Source organism: Urocitellus parryii, chromosome 4, assembly GCF_045843805.1.
Source record: "Urocitellus parryii isolate mUroPar1 chromosome 4, mUroPar1.hap1, whole genome shotgun sequence".
Lineage (NCBI taxonomy): Eukaryota > Metazoa > Chordata > Mammalia > Rodentia > Sciuridae > Urocitellus > Urocitellus parryii.
In genome coordinates this window covers 32,458,194-32,469,781 of record NC_135534.1, presented here as the reverse complement: position 1 = coordinate 32,469,781, position 11,588 = coordinate 32,458,194, and the positions used below count along the sequence as shown (strand labels likewise).

At 36.5% G+C, this 11,588-nt stretch overlaps 1 protein-coding gene across 1 annotated transcript in view; it reads right to left on the bottom strand.

Moving 5' to 3' along the window:
* Positions 1 to 637: 637 nt before the first annotated feature.
* Positions 638 to 11,588, bottom strand: part of Cstf3 (cleavage stimulation factor subunit 3) — a 78,288-nt gene continuing 67,337 nt past the window's right edge. Inside the window, exons 15-21 of the mRNA XM_026404939.2 lie at positions 10,548 to 10,650; positions 6,168 to 6,237; positions 4,872 to 5,067; positions 2,705 to 2,858; positions 1,907 to 2,001; positions 1,736 to 1,796; positions 638 to 1,314 (exon numbers count right to left, since the gene is read on the bottom strand). Coding sequence (XP_026260724.1) covers positions 1,112 to 1,314; positions 1,736 to 1,796; positions 1,907 to 2,001; positions 2,705 to 2,858; positions 4,872 to 5,067; positions 6,168 to 6,237; positions 10,548 to 10,650 — 882 coding nt within the window. The 3' untranslated portion in view covers positions 638 to 1,111. The remainder of the gene's footprint in view (positions 1,315 to 1,735; positions 1,797 to 1,906; positions 2,002 to 2,704; positions 2,859 to 4,871; positions 5,068 to 6,167; positions 6,238 to 10,547; positions 10,651 to 11,588) is intronic.

Genomic DNA, 11,588 nt, shown 5'->3' with positions numbered 1-11,588 from the left:
CTGAGCTACCTACCTCCCTAGCCCTTTTTATTTTTGATTTTGAGACAGGTTCTCACTATGTTGCTGAGTCTGGCCTTGAACTAGCAATCATCCTGCCTTAGCCTCATGGAGTTGCTGGAATTATAGGCATGTGCCACCATGCCCCAGTGCCATTTATTTTAAATGGTATTGGCTACCTGGCCATGTTATGGCTACACAGGCCTGTTATCTCAGTGACTCTGGAGGCTGAGGCAGGAGGATCAGAAGTTCAAGGCCAGCCTGGGCAACTTAAACCCTGTCTCAAAACATCAAAAAATGAAAAAGGGCTCAGAATGTGGTTCAGTGGTAGAACACCACTGGGTTCAATCCCCAGAACTGGGAGGAAAAAAAAAAGAAAGAAAAAGGCTGAATAATATAAAGTAGCTATTGTAAATAAAATCTGAATGAAAAATTAGAGGGGCTGGGGTTGTGGCTTAGTGGTAGAGTGCTTGCCTAGCACATTCGAATCCCTGGGTTTGATCCTCAGCACCACATAAAAATAAAGGCATTGTGTTGTGTCCATCTACACCTAAAAAATAAATAACAATAATCAAAAAATAAATATTAAAAAAAAGTAGAGACATGTTTTTGAAATCCTTTATTTTCTAAAGGACTGTTTTAAAATTTTAAACTACAAAACAGACTCCATACATTCTGCCATAAATAAAAACAAACAATACGGCAGGACTCTACATAAGCAAACCGAGAACAACTGTTTTTCAGAAAATGTGATAAAATGCTTTACAATCATAAGCCATCCAGTTTTTAAAATAAAACTGTGGAAAACTCACAAATCTTCAAGCGGGACATACAAGACACCCTTGAAGAGGGAACAAAATGTGGTTCTGCTGTTTTGTACTGTTCTCACATTTTTGAAAACCTAATCTTGCTTAGAGCATAGGTCTGTTCCATATTCTAAAATTCACATAAGTTTGTCTTTTTCTCAAGAACCATATGATAGAGGCACCAATGACAATACAACTTTGTTTCCAAGAACCTTGTAACAAAGTATTGTCTCTTTTAAACATATGACTTAAGAGGCAAAAGGGAATCCTGGGTAAGAGTTTTCTCAAAGGCAGGTTTTGAGCCTGCTTCATCGAATTCGCTTCTGCTGCCGCGCTCTGTAGATGTCATGGACAGGGGGGACAACAGCTCCCTTTTCTTCATCTTCATCTGAATCCTCGTTGGGCCTTTTGACAGCCTTGGTGAGTACGGCGTTACTTTCCACGGGACCGTTGCCTTCCACAGCCAGCTCTGGGGCCCCACCGGTAATGATCCTCACAGCTTCCTCAACAGCTGCAGAAACAGCAAGAAGACTGTTGGACAGTGTTTAAGATCATGCTACTGTGAAAGAATGAGCATGTTCTACTTTGGATACTTAATTAGGTCATTTCTTGGCTTATTAGCACAGCAAGGTAGTATTGCTGATTCTAAACTAAAGGAAAAGACCAAAACTGCTATTAAAACTAATTGTTTTCACAAGCCAGATTGGATAGTACATGTTCACATGGATAGAAAAGATAAGCTTATATGACATTTTACTTAGAATCTGAATAAGTAAGTCTCTCTGTTCAAGAGAGTCCAGCCCACTCCTGGGTTTCATTATACTCTGCAAGTTGGCTGGCTGGTGGGAGGCTTCAATAGCAAAGAATAACCAGCTCTCCTGCCTAGGGGACAAGAATGTGAATAACACTGAAAATGAGTTCTCATTACTCACTATTTGGTATCTTGCATCTTCGGAAAATTTCCATCAGTTCATCCACTTGTACAAAAGGACCCTATTTTGACACATAAATTTTCAGTTACTGGGAAAGTTAAAATAGCAGGAAAAGCATACAATGGGTCTAATCCCTAGAGCCAATATATACCATGAAAATAGTGAACAAACCTGGAAACAGATAGGAGGAGGGAGAAGTTTCATCAAAACGACAGCTGCAGGGGGCACTGGAAATACTCCACCAGGGACAGGGTGTAAACCTGGAGCTGTGAGAGAAGGAAAGCATGACCCAAGTGGGATGGAAAAACTTCCGTGCAGGTAAGAGCTAAATGAAGTAACTCGCACATAATGATTTTCTAGGTTTCTTTTTTTTTTTGTTCTGGTCATTTTAAAATATGCTGTCAGTACTTAACCCGCTTGACCAACTCAAATGGGTGAGACAGGAAATGCATTCTCAACCCTGTGGCCACCTGGAAACAGAAATGTGACAAGTGACTTTGTGTAAGGAAACCCAGGCGCTGAGCTAAAGTTTTTGTTGAGGACTTTCTGAGCTGCACATGTCACTTGTTCATCAATCCTATTTAAAGGCAGTTAATCAATAGCATATTTAATCAGAAGGGCCTTGTTTAAAAAAGATCTAGAGGGGATACTATTAGTAACTGAATAATACCAAATAACACCACCAAAGTAAGTTTCCAGATATTCAAGTGATCTGCACCTACAGCATTTTTGAAAACTAAGTATCACTACCAAAATGGGTTACTGGAATCTGGACCACAGAGTTTTGTTTTTTTTAAGACATTCTTAGTTTATCTGGTTCAAAGATCACTACCAAGTCACTTGTCACAGTAACCCTAAGTCTAATAATTAACCTACAATGGAAAGGCCATGTTACTTTCCCCCCACACCTTGGATTTAAATCCACAAACACACCGAAGCCTCGGTGCTGGATCTGAAGTCATGGCTTACGTGCTAAATGCCGTGGCTGAAATGGAATCATCTGCTGGGTGTCTGGTTTAGGGTATTCTGGTTTTCTATCCACTTCATCTTTCAGAACAGGCACTATAGAAGGAGCTACAACTGGGTCTGGAATTATAGCTGCTAGCTTAGCACGGGAGACATCCTGAAAATGCAGAACAGAAGAATCCTAAACCTGAAAAAGGGTCTTATAAATTGTGCAGTTCTACAATCTTGAGGATACAGTGAGAATAATTGGGTTAAAACCACAGAGAAAGAATAGAGAGAGAAGCAAGAAGTTTAATGATGATAAAGATTGTTACTTAAAGGATAGCTACTGACTCTGAAGACTTGTTGTTTTATGACCCTACCCTGACCCCATCTAAGGATCACTAGATTGTATCACCACATAGGTGACAGGAGACAAATTTGTCAAGCTCTTGTGGGAGAGGTTGTAAGATGACAGCAAACATAGGGGTGATTTGGAAGAAAATTCAAGATTTTAGATATTCTTTTGACCCCTCCTTTCCACTAGAATTGAACACATCTGTCTGTTTCTTTAGGTGAGAAGCTTGGTTAGGGGAGGTCCTGCTGCATAAAGGTACAAATAAAAGGTTTGCCAGCACCTACACTTACGAGTAAGATTTTGCTAATGAAGAATGATTCCCAACAAACTGCTTCGGGGGAAAAAGGAACATATATATTAAACAGCCACCATTTGTCAGTTTTTCTCCTGACATCTCCATTTTATAGAAGGGTCTAAAGCTGAAAGGGCCACATTTCTCATAAGAAATAGAGGTTTGGGAGCCTGGCATTTGACCTCAACCAATCTAGAGGCATCTTTTCAGTATACTGTCAGGTCTGAAAATGTGTTAACAGGCCCTGTCCCTTTTCACTCTTTTCAAATTTGCTTAGACAGTTGGTGACATCTGGTATTATATAGGCAAATCTAAATGACTAGGGACAATGGGAACTGCTTTCTCTCTGACTTGTATGTACATAACACATCACTGACCACCACATGAAGAAGTACATTAATTCTTTCCAAATAAGAATAGAAATAGAAATACAGGATGGAAAATTCATATTCAACAAGTAGTTGTTTTCATTAACCTTAATTTTCATTTTCATCTTGGGAAAGTTCAAATAGCCTTGTTCTAATAAAATAGTCTTAAAATGTCTTTGCCTTTTCATTAAGGAAACAAGAAGCAGAAGCCACTTGAGCAGTGATCCCATGAATACCAAGATTCCCCTGGTTGAGAATAGGAACCAGGGACTGGCACAGAACTAGGGCGTCCACTAAAGACAATGTCTGAAGCTGAATCATGGGGTAATTTTTCTCAGTTTTAATATGGTTCCAACACAGAGTGAGACTCAGACTAAAAGAGGGCAGTGAGAAAGAGAAGATAGTCGAGAATACCCTAAAGCTAGCTGGCTTAAAGCAATCAATCGAGGACTCTGGTGTATCCATCTTCCCTTTGGATTTCCAAAATCTTGATCTTTGTTCACATGGGACAGAAAGATCAAGAAATGATTGTTTTCTCAGCAAGGGCTATTTCTGGTGCTTCATAAACATTACATCTTTCCTCCTGACTTAAACAGGTTCCTGGACCGGATTTGATTTTTATGGCTCAGCAGTCTACATAGGAGAGTTCCATTCCTATTTGAGCCTATTCCCCTGAGGGCCACTGAAGGAGTGCTGTTTTAAGGCTATAAATCTCTCAGGAAATTTTATGAATTGAACAAGTTGTCATGTTTCCTCATTATGTTTTACAGAGTAGAACAGAAACTACATTTGGTTTAAGATCTATCAAAACACATTCATCAATTAGAAAAAAAGTAGTACCTAAGATGATATTCAGAATTTTTTTTTCTTCCCTCCATATACTTTTCCACCACTCACAGGACAAGATGTAAGGCACAGACAATTTCAGGAACAAAATGAAAGTATTTGTTAAATCTCATTTTCAATTATTATTTTATTCAGCTACTTTTAATACTTGACATTTCATAAACCAAGAAAAATCAGTGAATCTCTTTTATTTTTTGCAAATCTGTTCTAAAACTAGATTAATTGATGTTTCAGAATTTACTCATTTAGAATGTTGGTTATCCATAAATTCTTCTAAAACATTGTTAAAACAAAAATACTACAGGCACCTTGATCCTTGGTACATACCTTATAACCCAGTGCCTTTAGTTCACTTGCAGAGCAAGGATATAAATCCATAAACTTATATCTGTCTACCAGCAAAGCTGTTTCTTTGCCTTCGTACTCTTCTTTGAATGCTGTAAACCGTCTTTTTTCCACTTTGAGTATACTGGCAAGATCACCAATATTACTTTCAAAAGCTAGAAATCGGGCCCAGATTTCTCTATAAGAAAAGAAATATAATTAATACTTGGTCATTCTGGTTTTAGGGCAGGGAGTCCATTTATCAAAAAGGAAAAGAAAAAGAAAAGAAAAGCCTGAATCTCTCCCCCTTTCTTCTTGAATTATAAAAAGCTCCTTTTTATCATAAAAACTTCCAAACTATAGAAAAAATGGAAGAGTATAATGAATACTTATACCATTACCCATATTTAATAACAATATTTTGCCATATTTGGTTGATCTTATTTTTGAATGTAAATTATAATACTTCACCCTAAATACTTGAAATTTTCAGTTTTTTCTTATTTAGCATGCTTTCCTATTCTTTGTGATCCATAAGAGACACTTAGGGTAAACTAAGTGGAAGAGTAGGAAAAGGAATCCAGATTTCTAATTTCTTCTGAATTTTGTTTAGTGGCATGAATTATAAATACATTTTCATCTTTTTCCCATGAATGTAGATCACTCAGGACAAACTTGTCTCATCATTATTCCAACAACCAACAGTAAAGGTCTGAGATTACTAAATGTACAAAAGAATATATTGAGTACCTACGATATACCAGGTACAGGGCTATCAGAAAAATCCTACACTGGTAGGTATTATTGTGACTCAGAAAGTGAGGATTGGTGAGGTTTAAAATATGCCCAGTGTCTATGTGAGCTGAGCTGGAAATTAAACCCAAGACCCCAAAGCCTTACTATTTCTACTGTGTTGTTTCTCTGTCTGGTATGACTGACAAGAGTCAAAACCACAAACTGGGGACACAATATATAAAACAAACTTTCAACACGTAAAAACAGTCTGCTTTGGTTTATTGAGGTAAAAACTTCCGAAGTCCTCATTCATATCAATTTCTAGAGATATAGTAAACTAGAAAGACATTAAATATTTAATAATAAATTAGGAAGGCATCTCTCAAAACAATTCTAATCCTTATGGGAAAATAATCAAGTATGAAAATATTACAGGTAAGTAAAACGAACCTTGGGAGAGAAGGGGACTCTATCTCCTAAAGGCCCACTCAAGCACATTCACTCCTAACTGGAGGATGAAGGCTGCCCTTGGAACCTGACTGATGCATTTTCACAATGACTTACCCAGACTTCTCCGGAGGAAGGCTTCCAGATGTCAAAACTCGTTCAAACAAAACTCGGGTATTATTGTCCTCTAGGATATTTAACAAATTTTAAATATTAAAAAAAGTCAGTTTTACAATTTAACAATATATTTTTACAAGCATTATTTCAACTTAATCCTCACAAAAATCCTCTGCAGAAAGGTAACTATTGGCACATCTGACTTTTACAGATAAGGAAACTTGAGGTTCAAAAGAATTGAGTAATTTTGATTTGTTTATTGTCATTGCATAACAGAGCTGTAACTAGAAACCACGTTTTTTTTTTACCTCTAGTTCAGCTCTCTGCACTACACTGCAGTTGTAATACAAGCAGTGTAATATTAGATCAAGGCATCCTATTCGTCTTAAAAATAATGAAAATTACATGCCTGCTGACACAATAACTCAGGCTACTAACATTTAAAAAATAACAATTTCAAACTTAGTTACAATTGAGTTTCTTTTTTTTAAGATACCAGGACTAATCTACACTTCATTATTTTACCATCTTGTAGAGAAACAATAATATCTAGACTGAGAAGCAAATAGTAAATGAATTAAAGAATAGTTGCCAGAGTAGATTAAATTTTAAGTCTTAGGAGTTCCTCTGCAATTGAAAGTGGGGAAACAAAACTTGTTAAACTGTAAGGGACTTTTTAAAATTTAAGAATACAGTAGTAAATCCAACAATCATTGAATTGTATAATAAATGGGTGCATTTATGATATGTAAATTAAACTCAATAAAGTTTTTTTAAAAATAACAAACAGCTGGGCTTGGTGGCACACGCTTGTAATCCCAGAGGTTTTGGAGGCTGAGGTAGGAGGATCATGAATTCAAAGCTAGCCTCAGTGAGGCCCTAAGTGGTTAAGTACACCAGAAAAAGTAAAACTCTAGTAGAGGGGCCAAGGTTGTGGCTCAGTGGCCGAGTGCTTGCCTAGCACACATGAGGCACTGGGTTCAATCCTTGGCACCACATAAAATTTTTTTTTTTTAATAAAAAAAAATACACCTACAACTGAAAAAAAAAAAAAGTAAACAAAATTCTAGTGCAGTGACTGGTTTTTTGTTTGTTTGTTTGTTTTGGTGCTGGGAATCAAACCCAGGTCCTTGTGCATGCAAGGCAAGCACTCCACCAACTGAGCTCCAGCCCAAGTAACTGGTTTTTATTGCCTTAGGGTATTTATTCAATTTACTCCAAGTCCCTATGCAAGATAAACCCGAGAGAGAGTAAATGTATTATGCCAAAGAAGTGGCACCAACTTTATTCACAACTTTCAATTTCACATATTAAACTTTAAAAAATGTTAAATACTACATTTTATCCTTTTTGCTTTATCCCAAGCTTTGCTACAGATACATTTCTTACCATCCCACATAGAAGTTACATGCCATGTTCTTTGCCTGGAATAATGCCTTTTTCTCTTTGTCTGGCTATTTCTTATTTTTCTCTCTGTTTTTGTTTTTGGTTCTGGGGTGGAGCCCAGAGGTGCACTACTACTGAGCACATCCCAGTTTTATTTTGAGATGGTCTCTCTAAGTTGCTGAGGCTGGCCTAGAATCTGTGATCCTCCTGAGTCATCAGGATTGCAAGCGTGTACACCATGCCCAGATATTTTTGTTTTTTCAAGATGCAACTCATGAGGCCTTCTCTATGACACCCTTTAGAACAACACTGTCCAAAAGAAATACAATGGGATCAAGTATGTAATTTAAAATTTCTGAGCCAGGTATGGTTGCACATGCCTGCAATCCCAGCAACTTGCAAAGCTGAGGCAGGAGAATACCAAGTTTGAAGCCAGCTTGGGCAATTTAGCAGGAACCTATCTCAAAATAAAAAAGGGGTGTAATTCCATTGGTAGAGCACCCCTAGGTTCAATCTCTAGTACCACAAAAATAAAAATAAATAAAAAATTTTGTTGGTACCATGGATTGAACCCGGGGTTGCTGAACCACTGAGTCATATCCCCAGTACTTTAAAAAAAAAAAAAAATTTAAATTTCAAGACAATCCCACTAAGTTTCTGAGATTGTCCCCAAACTTGCAATTTTCCTGCCTCAGCCTCCCTAGTTGCTGGGATTACTGATGTGTACCACCATAACCAGCTAAATAAATATTTTTAGAAGTAAATTTTCTGCTATTCTAGAGTAAAATGAGAAATTAATTTTAATATAGTTTATTCATTTCAACATGTAATCAATAAGAAAAATTAAGAAATCTTACATTCTTTTTTTTTTAAATACTAAATCTGAAGTCTGGTTAAGCAATTAAATTTTGCATGTCTTTGACTTAACACCTGCAATGTGGAAAGCAGTCCATAAATGTTAACTATTTGTGATCATTATGACATGCAAAATTTAATTGCTTAATCCTCAAGAATTCTATGGAAGTTTTCCCTGTTCTTACCATTCTACAGATGAGAACATTGCAGAGTAAGATTATACACCTAACTTCATAACTATGCCACAGTGAAGACTGAGGATGCAATTGTATTTTTACATCAAAGTCTTCTGTGACCAGAAGAATATAGTCCTGGTCATCTTTGTATTCCTGGTCCTTAGTAAAAGAATAAATGCTTGACAGCTACTTAGAGGAATGAAGGAACTATCTAAGATACTGAACCTGGGAAAAAACAATGTTGACATCAGATATCATGCTCATGTTAAGAAAATAGTAAGATAAATACATATACTAGTAATTATTCTAAAAAAAAGTAAAGCAAATAGTTTAAGATTAGTGAGGAACATAAACTTCATTCAAGAAAATTTATCAATTAAATGCCCTACTATCTCACTATTTGAGGTTAAGTCTTTTTCCAGAGTGTAGTCACTAAACTGAAATTAAAAAATAAACATTTGACTTTTTTATACTATTTAGGATATAATGATACTATCTTTTATATATGCTATATTTTTCTGAAATACTAAAATTATTGATATATGCTTATAATATCTCATTCTATAATCATTTACACATAATTTCATATTTATCTTTTTAAAATTTATTTTTGCTGGTACTAGGGATTGAACCAAGGTTCTCAGACATGCCAGGCAAGTGCTCTGCCACTGAGCGACATCCCCAGCCCATGTATATTTCTGTCTTAAACCAACTTTTACACAATGTTTACACAATGTTTATTTTAATAGTCAAGAAGTTGCATATCAAACTGTGGAACCAACCTAGATGCCCTTCATTAGATGAATGGATTAAAAAAATGTGGCATATATACACAATGGAATATTACTCAGCAATAAAAGAGAATAAAATCATGGCATTTGCAGGTAAATGGATGGAATTAGAGAAGATAAGGCTAAGTAAAATTAGTCAATCCCCAAAAAACAAATGCTGAATGTTTTCTCTGATATAAGGAGGCTGATTCAGAGTGGGGTAGGGAGGGGGAGCATGGGAGGAATAGATGAACTCTAGATAGGGCAGAGGGATGGCATGGTAAGGGAGGGGGCATGGGGTTAGAAATGATAGTGGAATGTGATGGACATTGTTATCCAAAGTACATGTGTGAAGACATGAATGGGTGTGAATATACTTTGTGTACAACTAGAGATATGAAAAATAGTGCTGTATATGTGTAATAAGAATTGTAATGCATTCCACTGCATATATAAATTTAAAAAATTAACTAAAAAATAAATTAATTAAAAAAAAGAAGTTGCATATCCTGGACTATAGGTAACTAGACTAAATTTTATACACACACACATATGGATGAATGAATTACCTAGCACAAAACCTGGCACATACTAGGACCTTAATAAAAGATGGCTGTATTATTGTCATTATAACAGCAGAATAAAAATCAAGAGGCTAATGAACATAATATCCTTTAAAATTTCTTTCCCAGTAGCCTCATGTAGCCTTTACTACGTGGACATCTCTGAGTATTGGTGGCTAGAGTTTTTTTAATGTGTGTTTTGTTTGATAATGCTGGGGGTCAAACCCAGGGCCTTGTAATGTTAGGCAAGTGTTCTACCACTGAGCTACATCTCCAGCTGACGAGGATTTATTTTTGTCAGTTCTTGCCCAGGAGATGAGAAATGAGTTGCCCACAGTTAGAAATGAATATCAACAACTCTGTGTCTCTTAACTCTTGACTTTGTAGCTTTATCCTACTTATAACAAAACTTTGCTGATCAAAGGCCATTCTGAAGTCAAAAGACATCTATCATTGTTCAATAAATATAAACTCCTGGTTGACAGGCCACAAATATTTCTTGGGTGGCTATCAAGTGGGTGGTTTTGATGTGATGTCAGAGTTATAATACATTCAAGAAGGAAAAACTTAGCAACATAATTTCAGATGGTTTAATATTAAGTACCATTAAAGCTTCTAGAATTAACTTACCATTGAGGTGAGAGAGATAGTCAATATAGGCCAGGACATATTCTGGGATGTCTCCATATTTCTTCAGTCCCAGCTCAAAAATCTTAAAGGCAACCGATTTGTCCTACAAGTAAAGACAGCCAAGTACTGATTTCTATGAAATATCAGATAAAATACTAAGAATATTAAAACTACAATACCCAAATATGACAAAACATGAAAGAATTAAAATGAAAATTAAAATCATGTTAAGTAAAAATTACTAAGCTAAAAATCAGCCAGTGGAGTTTAGGTTCAGAAATATGGGGTTTAAAACAAATAAATAAGCCAGATCCGGTGGGGTACACCTGCAATCCCAGTGGCGGGGGAGGCTGAGACAAGAGGATCACAAGTTCAAAACCAGCCTCAGCAAAAGTGAGGTAAAGCAACTCAGTGAGACCCTGTCTCTAAATAAAATACAAAATTGGGCTGGGGATGTAGCTTATTGGTTGAGTGCTCCTGAGTTTAATCCCTGATAACCAAAAATAAATAGATAGATAAATAAAATAGAAAACAGAAATATGGAGTTTAAGCTGGGCATGGTGGCACTTACCTGTAATACCAACAATTTGGGAGGCTGAGGCAGGAGTATTACAAGTTTGAGGCCAGCCTTAGTAACTGGCTTAAAAAAAAAAAAAAAAGGTGGAAGGGGTGCTGGAGATGTAGCTCAGTGGCAAAACACCCTGAGTTCAATCCTGATATATATATATATATATAAAAAGAGGAAGGAAGGGAAGGAAGGAAAGAAAGAAGAGAGGGAATGGAGGAAGGGAGGGAGGGTGAGAGGGAAGCATGGCAGCGCTTTCTTGTAGTCCCAAGTGCCTGAGGCTGGCACAAGGAATTGAACAACAGAAGGAATTGAACCTGAGAGTTCATGGCTTAAAGGTCAACCTGGGCAACACCGAAAGGTCTATCATTTTCAAAGAAAAAAGTAAAATAAAAGGAAATTTGGAGTTCAATAAGGCATAAAGCCATAAATTAGCAGGCAGCTAGTGATTTGGATAACATTCCACATCATTTTAC